At 37.2% G+C, this 23,186-nt stretch overlaps 1 protein-coding gene across 4 annotated transcripts in view; it reads right to left on the reverse strand.

The window, feature by feature from the left end:
- The window catches only part of Osbpl1a (oxysterol binding protein like 1A), a 244,204-nt gene that overhangs the window by 81,773 nt on the left and 139,245 nt on the right, over positions 1-23,186 (reverse strand). For all 4 annotated transcript variants that reach the window (XM_042675295.1, XM_042675297.1, XM_042675296.1 and 1 more), the window contains one exon: positions 9,851-10,013. In XM_042675295.1, coding sequence (XP_042531229.1) covers positions 9,851-10,013 — 163 coding nt within the window. The remainder of the gene's footprint in view (positions 1-9,850; positions 10,014-23,186) is intronic.

Here is a 23,186-nt window from a genome sequence, read left to right on the forward strand (position 1 = left end):
TTGTAATCTTAGCTACTCAGAAGGCTAAGATCTGAGGATTGCAGTTCAAATCCAGCCCATGCAGAAAAGGCCATGAGACGCTTACCTCCAAGTAACCACCAAAAAGCCAAAAACAGAGCTGTGGTTCAAGAAATAGAGTGCTAGCTAGCCTTGAGCACAAAAGCTCAGGCATAGTACCCAGGCCCTTAGTTCAAGCTCCAGGAGACACACACACACCCCAAATATAAGGAGCCGAAACACACACACACACACACACACACACACACACACTCCAAATATAAGGAGCCCAAATACACACATACACACACACACCCAAATATAAGGAGCTGAAACATACAGACACACACACACACACAGACACACCAAATATAAGGAGCCCAAAGAAAACTTTTCAGAAAATAAATTACAAACTAAAATCAAGATGAGCTAAAGGTGACTGCCAAGAGACTACCATAATAATTTACCAGGAAAGAAACAGGAACCTGAAACAGATGAAACCTGCCATTCCAGGGCTGGAAAGAACAAGGTGTATGGGCCAGATTACCTTCTGCAGCTAGAAAGGAGAAGAGTCAGAGAGAAAAAGCATAGTTAGAGGTTTGGCATTAAACTGGGTCATATCAGATAGACTGGATTTCAATCTGTTGGTGATAGGGAGTCAGTGGCTGTTTGTGGAGTGATTAAGATTTGTTTTAGACTTACCCACAGCTTTGATGTATCATTTCCCATTGCCACTGTAATGTAATTAGCACAGGTTTGAGGGCTTAAAAGTCATTTTTACTGAGTCAAAACAAAAGTGTTCACAGGACCACACACTCTGATCTGCAGAGGATAGTCTTTTTGTGCCTCTGTCAACTCTGGTGGCTATCAGTTTTCCTGGACATATGGCCACATCATTCCAATCTTTGCTGCCATCTTCATATCAACTTTTGCCTAATCTCTTTCTACCTCTCTAAGGATACTTGTTATGATTTAGATAAAAACTGTATAACTTGCAGTGATCTCTTTTCAAAATTTTTAAATCACAAAAATCTCATTTAACAAATACAATAATACTTATAAATTCCAGAGATTAGAACATAAGCTTATTCTAGGGCAGTTTTCCAGCATACCTATTGATATACAATGTGAAGACAATATACAGTTCAGACAGATGAAAACAGAAGATGAGTTGCCATGACAGGACCAGAGGGTTTACAAGGTATGTGGATCAGATTACCTAGCATGGCTAGAAAGGAGAGCAAGGCAGCATCATACTTGTGGGGTCAAAAGAAAGGGGTGAATATCATGGCAGGAAACAGGGAGAAAGAAAAGATTAGACAATGAGATTTGTAGGAGGGAAGGAATGAAAGGAGCATATACTAATTTATAGTTTTCATAGTGTCTAGTGGCCTAACTATAGGAGACAACAAGTATGATAGTCTATCTATCACAGAGCATAGAATTTGAGGTACTCTAGACTATATGGAAATTTTCAGTAAATAGGAAGGAATAGGGGAAAAATTAACTTAACAATAGAAAGTCTATGGATATCTCTTATCAAGTAACTAGTCTTCAATTCCACCCATTTAGCTCTGAAAATGTATCTTGGAATTTTACTTGCTCAAACACCGGAGCCTGGAGCACATGCCAGAATCATTGCTTGACAGGGATGCAAAGCTGGAAGTTTAACCAAGGGAATGGGTAACAAAATCAATTATATAAACGTATACAAAAATTTGACTAGGCTTCTGGGACCCCTGAACAAAGGTCAGAGGATACTGTCCACTAAACTGAGAGAAGAGAAGAGAAACATTTCATTCTCACGAACATTGCTAGTATTCAGAGCTTTCATCTAGGATCCTGGGATCTCAAGTCAATCTTCCCTCTTAAATAAAATGCAAGTATTTTATTAGGAATAGACTAAGAATATGACTAGGGGCCATTCCTCCTTTTCTTTGAATCTCTAATTTTTAATATAAAGCAATCATACTCTAAGATTCCGCAATGGTTACAAAAAGAATGAAACTTCCCAAGACACTAATCTGACATTCTTCTTCATAATTAAATTATGGCTCCCAACTGTCTAAGATATAAATTAAATTCTTCAGTAAAATATTATCACAAGACTTAATACAAGCTGTTCCTAAATGGCACCTTGGTTTTATCTATCCTCTGTCACTACCCATTAGCATTCATAATAGTCTTGGCCCTACTTCAGCCTGAAACATTCATGACTGATCTGAAAACTTTCTGCTACCTGTACCTATATTTTTCGTTCCCGCTCATCTGTCTGGAGACCTCTTACTGACCTTTTAGTACAGTGCTTAAATGTTATTTTGAGATGCCGTCTCCAACTTTCTCGCTTAACTGCTTCTCCTCTGAACTGCTTTAATCAGAGTACTGATTCACTTACTTGACCAACCAGTATTTATTGAGCCCAAAAGAGCCTCCTCCTCCCACCCCACTCACATTGAGTAGTTATATTCTAGTTGTGGGAGATCAATAAGCAAATGCTTATTACATGAAAGATGCCATTGGAGAGGGGAGCAGAAAAGGAAATAAGAATTTCTCTGAACAGACAAATGAAAGAATTAAGAGATTTAACACTATAAAATATCTGGGAAAGGAGATTGTAGGCAGAGGACATAATGAACAAAGGCCTGAGAGGGCATGCTTGGCAAGTTCAAGAATTAGTACTGAAGTCAGTGTGACTGGAGAAAGCAGGTAAGAGAGAGGCAGAGGCAGGTCTAGAAGATAGATGCTAGAGATACAAACTGTGGAGTTAACAGAATATGGAATGTATATGAAACACAGGACAACCTGAGGTCATCTCAGTAGTATTGTTCATGTTTTGATGTGCATATGAATCTCCTAGGGACTTGCAAACCTGAAGAGTCGTATTCCCTTAGATACAGTAAGCTTTCAGTTGAAGTCTGTATTACTGGTGCAGAGATAACAATGTGAGTACAAAGAATCTGCAAAGTACAGAAAGAGAAAAAAGGTCTGGAAACTACATTCTGAGTCCAAGAAGAGTACAGAGAAAGGACCATGTTTAGGCAGAGAATAATGAAGGCCTAGTTGAGAGCAGCTACAGCTCCATGGTAGGAGCGGGTGTTTAAGTAGAGGTGTTCAAGAGGAATGACAGGACAGGAAAGTGAAATGGAATCAAGAAGTTCTTTTGTTTTGGGATTGAACTCTGGGCCTGGATGCTGTGCTTGAGCTCTTCAGCTCAAGGCTAGCACTCTACCACTTGCGTCACAGCACCACTAGTGGTTTATTGGAGATAAGGGTCTCATGGACTTTCCTGTCTGGGCTGGCTTTGAACCAGCCTCCTGAGTAGCTAGGATTATAGGTGTGAGCCACTGGCACTCAGCTCAAGAAGTTTTTTGTTGTTTTAAGGTATGATGAGGACAAGGAATAACCAATTACCAAGGAGAGAAGAAGCAGCATGATGATCTTTATGCAAATGAAAGGGCCTGGGAGCTCCGATATAAAAGGAAGAGTTGGCAGCTCCAGTTAGGGACATTAACTTCCTCCATTGTAGGTTGCAAGTGTGTTGATGGCTTTGGTAGTAGAGGTGAGGAATTTCTCAATGATATAAACAGTGTTTTAATATAGAGTAGAATGAAGCAACTTTAGGTGAGAGTAGAAATATGAGATAAGCATGTCGAGATAACAGATTAGGAAAGTGTAAAAGGATTTCTGGGGGGTGGGGGAAACACCAGGAAAGCAGAAATGAATAGCTATGGATTTAAAGCAAAAGACCATCAACATGAACCTGCACTTGTTACTTGGGAACTGAAATGGGGAAATGGGAGAAAAATTGTTTGGACTTTGGTCAGCCAACTACAACCTAGGAAGAGACAGGCAGTAATATGACCGTATGATTTTCCATGCAATCTAAGCCTGATTAGGAAGGAGGTGAGAACACAGGGACAAGGAACAAATGGAGTAGATGCTTTGGTGTAATAATATGTCAGATACAGGTTTCAGAGAGAAGTGGAGTCAAAAGAAAACAGACAGTGGTTTGTGAGATTTATGAAACAGACTGTGGAGGAGACAGTTAACAAGAAAGCAAACTTCAGATTCAAGTGGGAGTAAACGGCAGCGATGCACCGAGAACCATATATCACTGTCTCATGTTTAGGGCTCTCTTAAGACTACCAACAAACCTACTGATTTCAGGGACTGGATCTTTCTTTTGGACGTGGTAAGGAGTGGGATTACTAGGGCTTGAACTCAGGGCTTTATGCTTGCTGGACAGGAGCTCTACCACTAGAGCTATGCCCCAGTCCTTTTTGCTTTAGTTATCTTTCAGACTGTGTTGCACTTTTGCCCAGGGCCAGCCTCAGACAATAATTTTTCTAACTTTTGATGCCCATAGAGCTGGAATTACAGGCACATACCACCACATCCAGCCTGGATCTTTCATATATTGGTATGCCTGGATCTTTCATATATTGGAATCTCTGTGCCTAACAAATCAATTGGCATGTAAGAAGCACTTACTATGTTTGGTTAACAAAATCTAAGTCTCAAGACTTAGTATAGTATAAAATGTACATGGTTTTCTAATAAATACTACTGGAGACACTAGTCAACTAAAAACATTTCTTTAAAAATCCAGAAAAGCAACCCCAAACTTAAAATAATAAATAACATCCATCCACATGTACCTATAACACAAACAGCATGAGTAAGCTGTTGTATTTTTTTTTAATTCTGTAATCCTAAAAATAGATTAGGAGCCTCTTCTACTTTCACATCTTCTATAATGTTGTAACACAGACTGCAAATAGAGGATATTTAGTTATGGTAACAGTCTCTATTATACAATCTGTTATACATGCAGTATCAACCAAATAACCTGTTTTGTGCTAAGAAATAGGAAAAAATTTTAACTTAGTAAAATGTCTCTGCCCTTAGGAACACACAGAGTTATTCTGGGAGATAAGAATGACCAAATAAAGAGACAGGAGGGAAGTAAGCAATCAATACATGGATGACTGAGGTCATAATACACTTCAGAGTTCTTATCAAAATACTATCTTCAAATCCTGTAACTTCTGTATATAAAATTTTATAGTGTGGATGTTATTACTTTTTATTAACTATTGTCTGTTGTTTTTACTGAATTTTTATTTGACATGTTACTGTCTTCCAAATAAAACCAAATTTATTACATTACCACCTTCTGTTTTCAAAGTTGTTTTTTTTTTTTTGGGGGGGGGGGGTCGTGGGGCCTGAACTCTGGGCCTGGGCGCTGTCCCTCAGCTCTTCAGCTCAAGGCTAGCGCTCTACCACTTGAGCCACAGCGCCACTTCCGGCTTTTTTCTTTTTGCTTAGGTGGTGCTGAGGAATCGAACCCAGGGCCTCAGACATGCAAGGCAAGTGCTCTACCACTGAGCCACCTTCCCAGCCCCTGTTTTCCAAGTTTTGACTTAAAAATAAATGATTTAACAATGACCTGCCCTTTCAACTAAACTTACTTCAGTCTCATTATATAACCATCTATTGGTTTTCTTCAGTCTACAGTATTAGGTTTTATGCATTATTCATGAACATCAACCAAAATAGCATTAAGAAAATGTAGCAAGAAAGCCTTTCTTGAGCAACTTATCTCAACGTGTTTCTAAAAAAGAAAGTGAACACACTAAGAAAAACATTTTTAACTCATAATATTCACAGAGCAGAAATTTTCCATGAAATGGTTATCTCAGACTAATACTACTATGAAGAATAACAACAATATTTAACTGGTAATAAACACTTAAAAATTATTTCCTAGAGCTGGGTGACAGTGGCTCACACCTGTAATCCTAGCTACTCAGGAGACACAGATCTGAGGACTGAAGTTCTAAGCCAACTTGGGTAAAAAAAGTCCATGAGATTCTTATCTCCAATTTACCAAAAAGCCAGGAGTGGAGCAGTGGCTCAAGTGGTAGAGCACCAGCCTTGAGTAAAAAACAAAAAAAACCTTTAGTTTTTTCACCCTTAGCTACTTTGTCCCCCAGGTCTCTCTATGCTGTTCTCATAGATCCAACTTTATTTCAAGTTCCTTGAGTACAAGTTTTATTTCTTTGACACTATCTCATCCATTCTTCCTCCTTCACAACATTTTATCCTCACCCCCCTCCATGGAAACCAAAGTAGTAAAGACAGATGCATGAGATCAGTAAGTACAACTAATCTTAGGTTCTGTACTGATTACCAATGTATCTTTAAAAAGAACAGAAATACCAGTAACGTTCATTAAACCACCTGTGCTCATCAAGCTCTTAGAGGGTGATGATCTTGTGCTAAGCACTTCAGAAATGCAAATGGTTATATGATCCCTCTCATCTAAAAGAAACAAGTACAAAACAAATCTATAAAAGAAGTATATAAACTGAAGGAAGAAAGTAACAGATTAACTTTTTTAATTTTTAAGAATATCTTTATTATCTTGGGCCGGGAAAGTGGCTCAGTGGTAGAGTGCTTGCCTCGTATGTCTGAGGCCCTGGGTTCAATTCCTCAGCACCACATAAACAGAAAAGATGGAAGTGGTGCTGTGGCTCAAGTGGTAGAGCGCTAGCCTTGAGCTGAAGAGCTGATAGACAGCACCCAGGCCCAGAGTTCAAGCCCCACAACCGACAAAAAAAAAAAAAAAGAATATTTTTATTATCTTTAAGTAGTTGTACATAAGAGTTCCTATTCGTTTTTTCTTTTGCAGATTTGGAGTTGAAATCAAGGTCTTACTGTTTACAGGCAAGTACTCTACCATTTGAGCCATCACCCAGTTCAATTTTTTTTGTATTTTTTTATTGTGAAAATACTGTACAGTTACATGAGTAAGGTAATGAGTACATTTCCTATCGAGTGTTGTTACCTCCTCCTTTTTCTCCTACCATCCCTTCCCTCCCTACCTCCTTACTTCTACCCCCACCCCAATTTATAAAGTTCATTTTCAACATAGTGCCTTGTACATCTCATTGTTACAATGGGTCAACCTATATCCTTATTTCAGCATTTTAACAGATTAATTTTGCCTAGAAGAACAATACAGAATATCAAGAGAGAGTTGATAATTGAAAAATTTGTGAGAACTTTGGCAGAATAACGGTAAATTAAATAAAAAATATAGTGCCAGGAACTGGTGGCTCATGCCTGTAATTCTAGCTGCTCAGGATGCTGAGACCTAAGGATCACAGTTCAAAGTCAGCCCAAGTAGAAAAGGCCCGGTGAAACGCTTATCTCCAATTAACTATTCAAAAACCAGAAGTAGGGCAGTGCCTCAAAGTGGTAGAGCAATAAAAGCTCAGGGACACAGCTCTCAGGCCCTGCACTAAAACCCCACAACTGAAAAAAACAAACAAATAAATGAATAAAATAAAACGGAGTAGGTAGAAAATATAAAATCATTCTTTTTCCATGTAGTATTTCTATAACTTTGCTAACAGGGTGAATTTTTCCCACAAACTAGGGTTTGATAACTCATTAAATCTTTTGCTTCAATAATGCTTGTTTAACCCTTTATCCAAAAGTGTTCACCTTAACTGTATTTGAAATTTTACTTTGCATAACCATTTCATTCCACACATTTACACAACACCCAATCAAGACAAAAGGATATTCATTAGTTTCATCTCCTTTTAAATAAGTTTACCTGTGAAGTTCACCCAAATTCTGAGAAAGAAAGATGTCTACTTTGTGGAATTTTATGAAATCTTTATAGACACTAAACACACTAGAAAAATCATTTTCTCCAGAGATCCCTCAGGGATAGAAAAATTATTACACTGTTAGATCTACATCAAGGATTGTCTGGCCCACCATCTCAGTAGATTTCCAGTGATCTTGCTTATCTGAAAAAGCTGAAGAGGACATGATAAAGGGAAACAGGAAATCACGTAGACTTCCATAGGAAATCCCTAGATGTGATTTCCATCCTGGCTATCTTAAAGGAAGTGACATAACCTAGCGAAAATAACTTTAAAATGCTTAAAAGAATAATCCTTTTTGTTTTAGCCATTTTTTTAAATTTTTATTTTATTGTAAAGATGCTATACATATATAGTGTCTCGTGGGTGTCCTTGTTTCAGCATTTTGTAATAAAGGAATAATCTTTAAGAATATTTTTCTCATCTTGATATTAGGATAGGCTTTATTTTAAATGTTTTTATGATTTAGGAATTAAAATTCAGCCTTAAATAAGACATAGGTTTTTAGACTGGAACTTGCTCTTATTTAGCTTTGTATTCAACTATCCAATGCATGACTGCACTTGAGCCCTGGGTGAAAAGTACTGTGGCCATGGTGCAGCAAGTGGGGGAAAGGTGATGAGATAAATGTAAAAAGGTGACCAGACAGGTGTGAAGAGACCAACAGGGTCTGGGTTGAATCCGTTTACTTAACCATTTAGCAGAAAAGCACTTGCCTAATAAGATTAAGTCCCTGAGGAGTTCAAGCCTCAAAACCAAAATATGACTGACTAGCAGAAAGGTGATTAGAGTTGCTAATGACTACCAAAAGTATGGTTAACTGTGGTTCAACTTTACTGGATCAAAACTTTTCACCTATATTTAAAAAAGAGTAAGCTAGAGTATGAAGGAAAAGATTTTTAAGAGAAGTTCTTCAATGAAAAGTTGGTACATAATAGTTATAATGCTACTTTTGGGAGGTGTGGAGGGAGGCATGCAGTACTGTTGCTTGAACTCGGGACCTAGAGCTCTGGCTAGCCTTTTCACTCATAACTTTTCACAGGAACTTAACTTCAGCCACACTTCCAGTTAGAAACTTACATTTTAAAAAAGTATATATGTATGTGTATGTGAATGCTTTAAAATAACATGTGGAAGTGAACATATCAGGGCATTAAAAACTGAAGAGGACTGGAAGCATGGCTCAAGTGGTAAAGTATTAGCCAAGTAAGCAAGGCCAACCAAGTGTGGAACCCTGAATTCAAACCCAATAAAATCCCAATTCAACTTCCCCACAAAAACCAAACCAAACCAAACCAAACCAAAAACCCTCAAAACTCTGCCAGGCACATGCTTATAATTCCACACTTAAAAGGCAAAGGCAAGAAGTTCATAAGTTCAAGACTAGTCAGGGCTACACAGCGAGACCCTAGCTCAAAAAAAAAAAAAAAAAAAAAAAAAGATTCCTTAGCAGTTCCACCTACATCTCCCAATTTTTAGTACTGTGTACTCCCAGGCACTATCCTAAGCACTATGAACTCATTTATTCCTCATGCAACCTATTTCTAAAATGAGTAATTATCCTATTTCTAAATCTGCAGAAATTAAGCATCAAAGAGGGAATGTGCCCAGGTCGTACAGCTCTGTGTCAGGTTTGGAAGTCCATGTTCATTAAGGATGTTACCTTGTCCTTTAACACACATTTCTGAGACAAAGTTACACACTTCCTTTTCTCTGATCCACTTATACCCTGTCTCACCTCTACTTAGGCACTAAACATACTGAGCTGTAAGCAAGTGTTATTCATCAGTATCCTTCACTTTAAGACCTACTGAAGACAGAAACTATCCACACTTCTCTTTCCTTAGAACAGATACTAGCACCTGACACCAGAAGGTAGCTAATAAATGGTTACTAAGTGAAGACATAAAACAAATGTGTGCAGTTTTAGCAGTATTCTAATCCTAGAACAGATTACATACTCAAAATAGGCAGAATCAGTGAATTTTCATCCCAAATCTCCAAACTCCAGTCTTGACAGATACAAACACAAAGACAAAGACAAACATACATACACCTACCTTCCTTTGGGGAGCTTTACTGAAACTTCTGTTTATTGTGAGAAACTCTAAGACATTCAGATGGTGTGTTCTACATCCTCAATAATACAGAAAGAAGGATTCTAGAGTTACCTGACAGCGCATCATAGAACTCGTCCTCACTAAGGATGCTGGGAGGTGGGGAGCCTTCAACCAGAGATTGCTCTAATTCATGATGCTCAGTGGCTAGAGTTTCCAGTGCTTCTGACAAAATTTTGTTTTTTTCTTGCTCCTGTTCCAATTTTAAATTCCTCACCTAGAAGAAAAGACATATTCCAAAGTTCAGAATGACAGGAGATACAAACTTAAGAGGGTGTTAAAGTTACTAGCTTTTGATCTAATTCTACTGTAGCATCAGAAATGAAAACTGGTGTTAAATACACATGATCAAATAAGCAAAATTGCCAAGCTAATTTTGTTCTTCCCACGGGGCCTATTCTCACAGCAGCTTAGCTATAATGGAAACAGATTAGATTAAAAACTACCAAACTCAGTTCAAACTATCAGGATCTTGATATAGGAAATGCGTCAGTAAATAACAAAATCATACATTTTTTAAATTCAGAGAGTATTTCTCTCCCAACACTAACCATGAAATCAAAGAACCACTTTTAGCCAACTACTTTACAAAATTAAAACCATCCTAAGTGTAAAATGTATACCAGACAAAAGCCTAAGATATAATCCCCCAGTTTACTTTCAATGCAGTTGGCATATCAAATGAAGGGAAATAAATTCCCTAAAAATAACCATAAATATTTTATAGCTTTCAAAGGTATCAGGCTTCAATTCCACATTTTATCTTAAATTTAGTACACACCAAAAAAGAAGAAAACAGGGTGATAGATCACAAGCTAAAGCTTTAAAGACACCATCTATTTCAAGCAGATGATTTTTCAAGGGTTTCTGAACCTTTACAGTTAACTAAAACCCTTTAAATTCAAGTGACCCAATCCTTATAAGATACACTGAATTTGGTATGGACAGTTTCATGTATTTTATATAATGAAATCCAGAAATAAATCTCTAGTAGCCCTTTTATCTTGTTGGATTAATAGCCAAAGAGTATGCAGTAGTCAGATAAACTGGGAACTAGAGTGAAAATTGTGTATTCTCATAAGTCTCTTCTCCCTTAGTTTCCCTCTTATAGTTTCTATTACCACATAATTATCTAATTTATTTTTTTAGTTATCTTTTTCTTTTCCTTTTTTTGTACATTCTTTATTGTAAAAATACTGTACAGAGGGGTTACAGTTATATGAGCAAGGTACTGTGTACATTTCCTATTGAGCATTTTTGCCTCCTCCTTTGTTTTCCCTCTACCATCCCTTCCCTCCCACCTCCACAACTACACCCACCTGCTCCCCCCTCCAAGTTATAAAGTTCCTTTTCAACATAGTGTTTTGTACATCTCGTTGTTACAATGGGTCAATCTGTAACCTTATTTAAGCATTTTGTTTTTACCCTTCCTCTCCCCGAATTAGAGAAGTGTATATACAAGATAGTGTGTGCAGCTTAGTGGGCTTCTAACTTGTTTTTCCAACTTATCAGCTAAATCTATTTCTTAACTATAAAGCATAAAACATATACATTAGAAAGTAGAACCATGCTGGTAAGGTTAGGGATCAGAAGCCTTACTTTTTTCATTATCTTTTTCCTTCCTTATAGACCCTAGAGTCCCAAACCCATTGTACTTAATAGATTGAGAAGCACTATACACCTAAGTCCTACTCCTCAACTGGGTCAAATCTTCCCACTCTAGGCCCTGACAGCTGCCATACTCCTTTTTAATGGCTCCTTTGTGCTGAATCTACCACTTCACACCTTGACATTTCACTCTCACTTGCCTCTCGAAGGCCTGCTAGGATAAAGTACCTCCTTCTCCACTCAAGGCCTTTTTGTAGCCCCGATGGCCACACATTAGGCACAGTGTTCTGAAATATAACTTAAAACATAGTTTTACTGAAAGGCTTCATACACAGCACAAACAGGGTTAATTAAATCTTTATTATCATGGGAATAGCTCCAGTCCTCAGGCACCTTAGTGTTCATTATTACAATAATAAGATTGTAATTATTAGAGCTGTGATAATACAATAACAATAAATGGTAAACACTAATGAACAGAGAAGACATGAAACTAAAAAACTAAACACATATAACTTTTAGAAAACTTGAAATGCTTACAAATATTCTTATGACAAATTGCATCTCCAGAGGCTTAAGTAAATAATGCTATGTTTTCTCCATCTTATAGGTAAAACTGTTCATTTGTCTTCAAAGACAGATTAGACACAATGTCTAAAATAATCCTTTCTTTTAAATGGAAAAAAATTTACCAGTATTCTAACTGTAGATTCCAAAAACAACACTGCAGGAAGATTAACTTCTTTCATTTCTGCCTACTCTTTCCATTCAGATTTATCTTTTTAACTTTTCAAGTATCAAAACACAAATGAGCTGTGGACATCCTACCTTTTTTTTTTATTTTATTTTGGGTCCAGTCGTGGGCCTGAACTCTGAGCCTGGGCGCTGCCCCTCAGCTCTTCAGCTCAAGGCTAACGCTCTACCACTTGAGCCACAGAACCACTTCCAGCTTTTTTTTGCTTATGGGAGCTGAGGAATCGAACCCAGGGCCTCAAGCATGCAAGGCAAGCGCTTTACCACTAAGCCACGTTCCCAGCCCTGGACATCCTATCTTTAAATATAAAATACAAGTGAAACTAGGAAAATGTAGGGGATTCACAGGATTGGGGGAGATAAGGGAAAATCATGAAAGGGGACATTTCTCAAGATGCAAGCTGACATGTTGAATTGAAATCTCTTTGTACAACTCAAGGCATAAATCAACTGAATTATCCACTGTATCTGACAAATATATACATTTTAATGGCTATATTTATATAACAAATTTCAGCCAAGTGGCAAATAAACTATCAAGGCTCTCAAATACTCAGCCTCCTAAACATAATCTTATTCAAAACGAACCTATCCTTTACCAATTTAAAAATCACTTTACCTATTAAAATCACTCTGCCACATTTACATCTGTTCTCACTTGTTATAGAGAATGAGCAGAGTGTGAAGCAATGTGGGAAGTAAGGGAGGAAGATGCTCTAGCCTTCTTCTATTTCTAACCTTGTTTTTAATCTTTCATTGGATCTGAGGGTACTTTTATTAGTTTCAAGTCTATGAAGATTTACCTTACTATAAAAGCTACCCACAAAATGGCAGTTTCTCCCATTATGTAAGTGATATACCTAAGAAAGTAATATGTAACCCAGAAATGGGCTATATATTAGTAATGAGCTCTCCTCTTACTTTACAGAAGCCTCTAAGAGCATACTTAACTGGTCATTACTATTGTCTAGTCAGTTAGAGGGATTGCTGGAACAATGTCATTTCAAATCTACTATAACCACAATATTTCGGAAATACTTAAGGGAAATCTTGTACTTAAAAACTAGTGTGGAATTGCTAATAAAGACACTACAGAGTGCAACTCCACAAAACATTCACCTTACTTCTATACTGTTTCCAAATTTTCATTTACTACCCAGAAACTATATTGTAACAAAAACTGTTCTTTCCATATAATATCTCTCTAATTCCAGATGGAATACTTGCTTCATTTATATTTTGTATCAACACATTCATATTGATTATGATGTCTTTAAAACTCTCAAGCAATAATTATTCTAGCTATTATTTAATAGAAATTTTCTTTACAGAACTGTAACTCCATATGTTTATAATTATATTAGCACACTCTAGCCTAAAGCTCACAACATTGATTTGTCTGTATCATCTTAAAGATAAATTTAAGCCTTTCTAGTGGACTGGCTTCCTCAAACCACTTTCATTTTATTTCATTTTTCATGGTAGAAGGTGAAATTCACAGTAAATGTTTCCAAAGTTAATGGATATCAGGAAACGAATACAGAGTTTTAAAAACAGTCTTATGCTAGTCTTTTTAGATGCATTTTATCTGCTCTGTCATTCTAGAAAAAAAGTGTTAAATTATTTACCTATATGTTTCATAGGTAAATCCCTTATGGTAAATGGAGCAGTGTAATAAATCATTTGGCAAAGATAGAACAATAGAGAAATACTTGATGATTGGTATTGAGAGAATATGATGTACAATTACTAAATATAAGACAAGTGAAAATTTTGACCTTTTCTGTCAGCCTGATGTAGCTCTTTCGACTGGGCACACTGGTCTGTTAAACAACACCAGACTTACACATTTCTTTTTTGTTCTTACATGAGTAGCTACAGTAACAAAGATCTATTAGAAACTGCAATAGTAGATCTCCAATTAAAAACTTGCCCAATTTTCTTTGTGAAGGAATATACCTAGTTGTGTGTATTCTCATTCTCAAGCTTTTCTCATACAGGTAGCTGATAAGAAACATGAATATGATCAATTACAGCTAACAAGAGCTCTTTTGCTCACACATCTGACTGTCACCCTGCCAAGGTTTGAATGTGTCCCCAAATGTCTTAATGCCCAATGCATGACAATGCTATTTAGAAGTGGTACTTTGGGGTATTAAGATTAGATGAAATCATATGAGTGGGGCCTCTGTGAGACATTTGTAGCTATATACAGAGAGGGAGACTCCAGATAGCAATTTTGTTCCATTTTCTTCTGCCATGCTAGGCTCTAGCAGGAAGGTCCTCAGTAGATACTAAGCATGACAATGTCATGTAATTAAGACTTTCCAGTCTCCAGTATCATGAAAGACATAAATCCTTACCCAGTCTATGATATTGAGAAAAATAGCCTAAGAAGGGAATGCCTACATAAAATGCAAGCAGTCATCATCATTTCTAAATCCACACGCAAGCCTGATCACATGCTCACTTCTCAGGGCCAAGGCTATTCTATTTTGATCCTATACCTAAGGTATGATGAAGTGGGAGACATCCTCAAAACAGTATAGTACAAATTTATTTGTTTTGCATTTCATTTTTATTTATTTGGGGGGGGGGGAGAGGTCCGGTCACGGGGCCTGAACTCTGGGCCTGGGTGCTGTCCCTCAGCTCTTCAGCTCAAGCTAACGCTCTACCACTTGAGCCACAGCGCCACTCCCGGCTTTTTTCTTTTTGCTTATGTGGTGCTGAGGAATTGAATCCAGAGCCTCATGCATGCAAGGCAAGCGCTCTACCACTGAGCCACCTTCCCATCCCTGTTTTGCATTTTATGAAGCACAACTGTATACATTAAATTCAGGGCTGTCAGTCATTAACTCTAATACCCTTCTTCTAATGTTATCATCATTCAATACTCTTTCAAGGGAAACTTCCTTATACTTTTGCTAAAGCAGCGATATTAGAATAAAAAATAAAAGTAAAAAAAAGACCATTTAAGATGTTTCTATAACTACTAGAAAAAGAGATGAGTCGCCAAGATAAGGACACAGTAGTTTTTACTTTCTTTTTCTTTTTTTTTTTTGGGGGGGGGGGGGTCCGGTCGTGGGGCCCGAACTCTGGGCCTGGACTCTGTCCCTCAGCTCCTCAGCTCAGCGCCACTTCTGGCTTTTTTCTTTTTGCTTATGTGGTGCTGAGGAATCGAACCCAGGGCCTCATGCATGCAAGGCAAGTGCTCTACCACTGAGCCACCTTCCCAACCCCAGTTTTTACTTTCTTGCTATTGTTTCTAATGTATTTATAAGGTACCTGATTTTTTTTGTTGCTTTGTATGTCCCTCCCCCACAGTATAACCTGTGCTTTCACTGTATTTGATGTCGGTATAATTTGTGGAGGGGAAGGGGAAAAACAAGTCGTTTAAATAAGGATACAGGTGGACCCATTGTAACAATGAGAAGTACAAGTTGTCAGGTCGAAAACGAATTTTACAACTTTGGTGGTGGGGGGCGGGGAGGATTGGGGGGGGGGCGGGGGAGGCTGGGAAGGGATGGGAAGGGGAAACAAAGGAGGCTACAATGTTTGATAAGAAATGTACTCATTATCTTGCCCATCTAATTGTAACCCCTCTGTACAGTATTTTCACAATAAAAAAATAAATAAAAATTAAAAAAAAAAGAAATCCAAGGATAAAGCCCAGTGGTAAAGGTTAAAAAAAAAAAAAAACTAGCAAAGGAAACAAGAACATAAAGAGAGAGTTAATTTGACATATCAACTTGGCTTGATGATAGTATCCAGATCTGCAGTCAAACGTTACTCTAGATGTTCTATAAAGTCATTTAGATTGGTGTTTAAATTGTGAGGTTTTCAGTAAAACAGTACCCAGTCAACTCAGTGTGAGTAGGCTTTATCCAGTAAGTTGAAGACCTTAGAAAAAACATGGACCACTTTAAGAAGGAATTCTCCCAATTTGGGGACTTCAACTGCAGCTATCCTCCACACTTCCAGACATCCCTGCAGATTTTGGATTTGTAACTATAACTACATAAGTAATTTCCTTAAAATATACATCTCTTTCAAACAAACAAACCACAAAAAGCACAGTGTCTTATATCTGCTCTTGGTGGAAAGGAGTTCCCAGGCCAGGCAAATGAGATGGAGCGGACTAGAATGAAGATTCCTAAAACCATTTAGAATTCCTATCCTAGATCACACTGCTCTAAAATGAAAGATTCTAGGAGCCTGTCTGTCTGAATCTACACCTCTAAGAGAAGTTTCTTCTTCCAAGTACTGGCAGACAGACTGTTGAAAACCTGGCTTAGATATGAGGTTCCAATTATAAGGAGTCCAATGGGATCAGCCATATATTTGGTTCACTGTTCTCTAAATCACAGAAGGCTCGGTTCCAAAACTATTGAATTAGGATTTCTAAGAATGAACAATGCCTGAGTATTGTGCCAGGTTATTAATTTCTGCCAATATATATCTCTCCTTCCCTGTTTCCTTCTCTAAGAGTATCAATTTATTTATTATAGAGCTACAGTAAGATTGTAAGATGGTAGTTTTCAGACTCTGGCAACTATAGCTATATTAATAAGTTCTGCTTGGGGGAAGGGGGTTGAAGGGAATGAAAGCAGGGAATAAACAAGGGAGGGGTAACAATATTCAACAAGAAATGTACTCATTACCCTTCTTATGTAACTGTAACCCTCTGACATCACCCTTACAATAAAATAAAATAAAAATTTTAAAAATGAATCAAACAACTAAATTAGCTTATCAGAAAATATGTGCTTTTGAGAAAAGGCACCAGAATTTTCCTTTCTTAAGTCTTGTTTAAATAAATGTATTATCACAGATTTAAAAACATGAATAAGTCTGGACAAGAATAATGGAGTGTTGTGCAGAATTTACAACATCTACTTAAAGAAAAAGACACTTTTTCCCTTGCCTTCCTCCTTTCTGATATCTAGAATTTAATACTTAGAACAACTCCTAACTCCTGCAAGTGTCATTCTAGGCCCATACTACCCATCTTCCAGTCTTCCTTAATGTGAAAGGAACATAAAATCTACTAATTTAAGCTAATATTCTTTGAAGATTTTTATTTGTAACATGCTAACCCTAATACTGATCTATGAAATGTTTAAAGTACCACAGACACAGAGTATTGATGTGACTGCTGTATAACTACTGACTTAGAAGAATTTCAGTTTAATTTTTAAAAAGTATACTAAAGACTCAGTCATACCACTCACAAGCATCTACCCTAACTAACAGGAACCAGGATACAAGGACACGTGCACCTCCATGTTCACTGCTGCACTGTTCACAACAGCCAAGACATGGAAACAACCCAGATGGCCCCACTACAGAGGAATGGATTAAAAAAATTTGTGGTACCGATATACAATGGAATAATATTTACTCATTAGAAAGGACAAAATAATGGCATTCACAGGGAAATGGATGGAACTAAAATAAATCATATTGAGCGAGGTAAGTCACGATCAAAGAGACAAATGGCACAGTCTCCCTGATATTTGGATGTTAAATTCAAAATGCAAGGAGATATGACAAAGTCAACAGGACTCAAGAAACAGGACCTCTTCTTAATTTGTTCCTTCGTTTTTAGATGACTCTATGTTCTTGACTTCACATATGGTATATAGATGTGAACCTCTGAGGAAGCTGGGAGGAGGGCACAGAAACAGAGGGAATAGATGAAAAAATATAACAGAGGGGCCCATCAGCTGCACTGGACATTAATGAAAGTGAACTAAGCAACTCAAGGGCAGCGATGAGAGACGGAGGGATGAGAGGGAAAGAGGAAACAGCTTACACTAAGAAAAAGGAAAGAAATGCACATATCACCTGATTTGAAAAAAATAGTTGGAGTGTCAAAGTTTATAGAGTTCGTAAGTTTTATAGACCATAATAATGGCAATGTGCCTTGAGAAAGTTAAAATGTGTTTGTGACTTTGGCCAAGTATCACTGACCCACAATACTGTGAAATTTGTGAACTTTATGTAATTGCTTAATCTCAACAAAGAAAAAAAATAAAATATACTAAAGGAGGTTGGGTGCTAATGGCTAATGCCTATAATCATAGCTACTGAGGAGGCTGAGAACTGAGGATCTTGGTTCGAAGACAGCTCTGGCAGGAAAGTCCATGAGACTTTCATCTCCAATTAACCCCCAGAAAACTGAAGTGGCACTGTGGCTCAAAGTGGCAGAGCACTAGCCTTGAGTGAAAAAGCTCAGAGACAGCACCCAGGCCCTGAGTTCAAGCTCTACAACTGACCAAAAAAGAAAAAAATCAAAAGGGCTGGGAAGGTGGCTCAGTGGTAGAGCGCTTGCCTTGCATGCCTGAGGCCCTGGGTTTGATTCCTCAGCACCACATAAGCAAAAAGAAAAAAAAAAAGCCAGAAGTGGCGCTGTGGCTCAAGTGGTAGAGTGCTAGCCTTGAGCTGAAGAGCTGAGGGACAGCGCCCAGGCCCAGAGTTCAGGCCCCATGACTGGACCCCCCCCCCCGAAAAAAAAATCAAAAACAAAACACACATACACACACACACACACACACACACACACACACACACACAAGACTACAGGGTGCTTTTACACAGGAAGAACCCTACCACATCACAGCATGGTAAAAGTATAGTTGATAATTATATATTTCAAAATAACTAGCAGAGAGGATTTCAAATGTTCCAACACAAGGTGCTAATAAATACTTGGGGCAATGAATATTCCAAGCATTCTTATCTGATCATTGCATATCATATACATATATGGAGCTACCATACTGTGTCCTAAAAATGTGTACAATTATTGTAAGCCAAATCAAAAAATACATCAAAAGTAACAAAAATTAAAAACTTTGGTGCTTCAAAGAACAGATAATCCACCTGTGAATAATGTATTTGATAAGGATTAAATATCTAGAATACACTACACAATAATATAACGAACTCCTACAACTCAAGCGTAAGATAATCACTCAATTAAAAATCGACAAAAGCTTCAAACGGACTTTTCTCCAAATAAGATACATGTAGCCAGCACATGAAAAGTTATTCAGCATTTTAATGTTCAAATGAATGAAAATCCTAACTACAATTGTTTACAATTATGGAGAAATTGGAAACCAGTCTATGATTGTCCTGAATGTAAAATGTTTTACCCACCATAGAAAATAATTTAATGGTTCTTTGGAATGTTAAACATAGAATTAACTTAAGATCCAGAAAAGCCACTTAGATATACATCCAAAATAATTGAAAACAAATATTAATCTTTGTAAAAGAATACTTTCAGCAGCACTATTCACAATAGCCAAACTGCAGAATATCTGTGAATGTATAAATAAAATGTGCTATATATACACCACAGACTACTACTCAGCCACAAAAGGAACAAAATACACATGAACTACAATACATATGAGTTTCAAAACCCAAGACACAAGAAGATCTTGCCAGCAGGTCCAGGGTTCTAAGTTTCATATTCTCTGTACTTTATAGAAAAGTTTTTTGTATACGCCAATGTCTTCTACATTAAGTCTCTCATAATTTCATATTTTAAATGTCTGCTTTAAGAAATGGTATTTGCACCATCAAATTTTTACCTCAATTTCTCAATGCATTAAATATAAGTTTATAAGGTCCTCTTATAGTGAAGAATACATAGCTTTCTCAGATATCTGGTATAAGAGCTCAATCTGAGAATTTGTTAAACACATTCCTGTCTTCCAACAATTGCAAAGCTGTGGCTAAAAATAGCTTGCTATTACATAACCACAGATTTGTACATTTTTATATACCATACATAAAGTTCTCTTTAGAAATATGCCACAGTGGAAAAAAATCATTTTTTAAAGACAGAGAAACTTAATTATAATCTAAATAAATCCTGTTTTCAGAAGTTATTCCAAAGCTCCACAGTTACAATTCTAAAAAAAAAAAAAAACTAGAAAAATTTATAACAAGTAACACCATAGCAACTGTCTTTAATTTTTTAAATAGCTTACTGAAATAAAGTATAGCATCCATTTAAGCGTGGAGGTCAGTGAAGTTTGACCACGTATTCCCCTGGGTGGCATCACCACTCAGACCCAGCACAGTCCTATGACCTCTCCCCCCTTTCCTACACTTATGCTCAGTCACAATACTAGCCTTCCCTCCAGCGCAGGCAACCTCTCGGATTTCTACAGCCTTGGATTAGATTTGTCTTTCTTTTGTACTAATTGTGCCTGACTTCTTTCACTCAGTGGAATATTTTTTTCACATTCATCCATGTTGTTGCAAGAATATGTACAATGAGGACTATTTCACAGTATGGCTATATGACTCCTCAATTTACTTTTCAATACCTTCATCTCTAACTCAGAAAATAGGTCTTTCTGTGATTATTGTTAAGTACCCAAAGACTAGCTTTCCTTACATAAAATATCTATGTTTTATTCTGTTCAGGCAATGTGTTTTTGAGTTTCTCAAACTAGAGGAAAACTAATTATGTTGCGGTCACAACTTAATGTTAAATTCTTTTTGAATTTTAAATCAAGTTTTGCCAGTTATGATACATACATAGAAAATAGTATTTAATGCTACATTGGGGACACTAAGCAATTGACTTTGGGCTCTGGCCACTCTAAGATCATTCAGTTTAAGCATCCTACTTAGAAAATTCTATTCCAAGGGATGTGAAGGGTAAACAAAGGAGGAGGCTGCAATCCTTGGTAAGAAATGTACGCATTATCCTGCCCATGTAACTGTAACTCCTCTGTACAGTATGTTCACAAATAAAATTAAATTAAATTAAAAAAAAAAAGAAAATTCTATTCCAGTAAGTTAAAGAATAGTCTTGTTTTAATAATCTATATTTTTATAAAACAAATGTTATAAGCAAGTAAAAAGTTTATATAAAATATTAGCCAACAAAAATGGTTAGAAACTTCCTGAAGTCCTAAACAATGAACATGGTTTTTTATTTTCCTTTCTTCAGGTAGACTTCATCATTTCAAAAGAAAAACAAGTCGACCAATGATTAAACTGGCACTCAAGTGTCCAACCCAAGAACAATATTATGCAACTTATAAACAAGAAAGAGTCACTCATTGCATTGTGCTCTTCACCTAGCAAACATTTACCAACCCACCCATACTATGCCAGATATTCCAGATGACAGGGAATCTTTAGTAAATAAAACATTTGATCATCCTTGTACTCAACACACTTATATCCACCATGGGGAAAGAAAGAAGGTAGATCCGTGGGACATTTAGTGTTCTAGATGGTGGAAAACAATAAAGATAATAAAACAAATCAACTAAGGGGAAAGAGAGACCTGGGAGACAGGGATGTCACTGAGGAGTCCCAGAGGAGGCACTGAGAATGTACCACAAGAACAAAGGCTGGTAAAGGGAAGAGAACTAGGCAGGCAGAAGAACAGCAAAAAGTCAGAAATGGAAATGGGCTCACAAGATGTTGTGGAAGAGGAGGCATCTGTTCTCAAAACACAGCAAGGATATGAGAGAGTAAAGCAAATGGGCATCAGGGCCCACCCACAGTACTTTTCGGGCCTCTACCTGCATGCTGAGTCTACTCACAAGCAGATGAGGAACCAAGAAGTGACCTGCTCTTCACTCAATCTCCATGTACATGATACATTTTAAGAAAAAAAGCTAAAAGGGAGCAGTGAAAAGAAATCATCTGGAAAGTTTGACATAGACATTTTTCTTGATGTTGCAGAGCACAGATCTAGAATTATGATTGTTTTTAAAAGGTGTGGGGGGGACAAGGAACTAAATTTAACTTTCTACAACTTTTGATCACCCACAAAGGAACTATTAGCCCTAAAGCCCTATTAGTCCTAAAGATCATTCCTATGTTAGCAGCAGGCACTAACATCTATATTACTCACTCTAAATGTTACATATAGCTGGCATAACACATATTATCTCATACAATTCCATAGCCCTGTGAAGTAATAATTACTATGGATGAGGAAACACAAGCTCAGAGAAATGAGCTAGGAATACATAACTAGTAAGTGGAAGAGGCAAGATTCAAATCCCCATCTGTATGACTCAGGCTCCAAGCTCTGTTAAGACCTTAGAATAGCTGCCTATATGTTCCTCATTTCAAGTGTTTACATATAGCATAAGCTGGCTGGCAGGAGTTGAATAGAAAATTTCTGCAAATGGATTATAATGACATCAGTCTCTAAGATACCACAATTCATAAAAATTACTTTTTACTATTTTTTATAAATTTGTGGTTATATTTTCCCAAGTTTCTACTTAAGTTTCTCATAACTTCAGAGTATCTGGAAACTTGGTATTCAAAATTATGTCAAAATATCAAATAACAATTATGACATAAAATGTTAAGTTCTCTATTGAATTACAACGCTCTGGTTATCATTTCCATGATCCACTCTATTAGTTCCGATATAATCTAGCTATTCTGTAGTGATTCAAACAAAGTCTCCTTATTTTCCTATGCTACCTGTGTGGAAAAGACAGAACTGTTTTCAATAAAGGAATGACCCTTCTAAATGACTACAAATCAGCATTTGGTACCTAAAAGTAGAATACAACCGGACACTGGCGGCTTATGCCTATAATCCTAGCTCCTCAGAAGATTGAGATCTGAGGATCATGGTTCTCAGCCTGCTCATACAGGAAAGAGTCCATGAGACTCATCTCCAGTTAACCACCAAAAACCTAGAAGTAGAGCTGTGGCCCAAAGTGGTAGAGCACTAGCCCTGCACAGAAAAGCTCAGGAACAGTGCTTCAGGCCCTGAGTTCAAGCCCCATGAATGACAAAAAAAAGTAGAAGATATAATTTTAATTGAAATCTGAGATCTAGGAAAATTCTAAGAGGCATTCCTGTTTATAATTTTTTAGCTAACTGAATAAGGATACAGTAAGGTGTGCCCTCCACCATACTTCAAACAAAGCAAATGCTAATAGTTTGTTCTGCAGGGCAATTATGGGTCACTATAAGGAGGAACAGTCCGACAATCTGAGGGTTAATATTTGCATAGAAA

This window comes from Dipodomys spectabilis, unplaced genomic scaffold, assembly GCF_019054845.1.
Source record: "Dipodomys spectabilis isolate Male_0828 unplaced genomic scaffold, ASM1905484v1 ptg000024l, whole genome shotgun sequence".
Lineage (NCBI taxonomy): Eukaryota > Metazoa > Chordata > Mammalia > Rodentia > Heteromyidae > Dipodomys > Dipodomys spectabilis.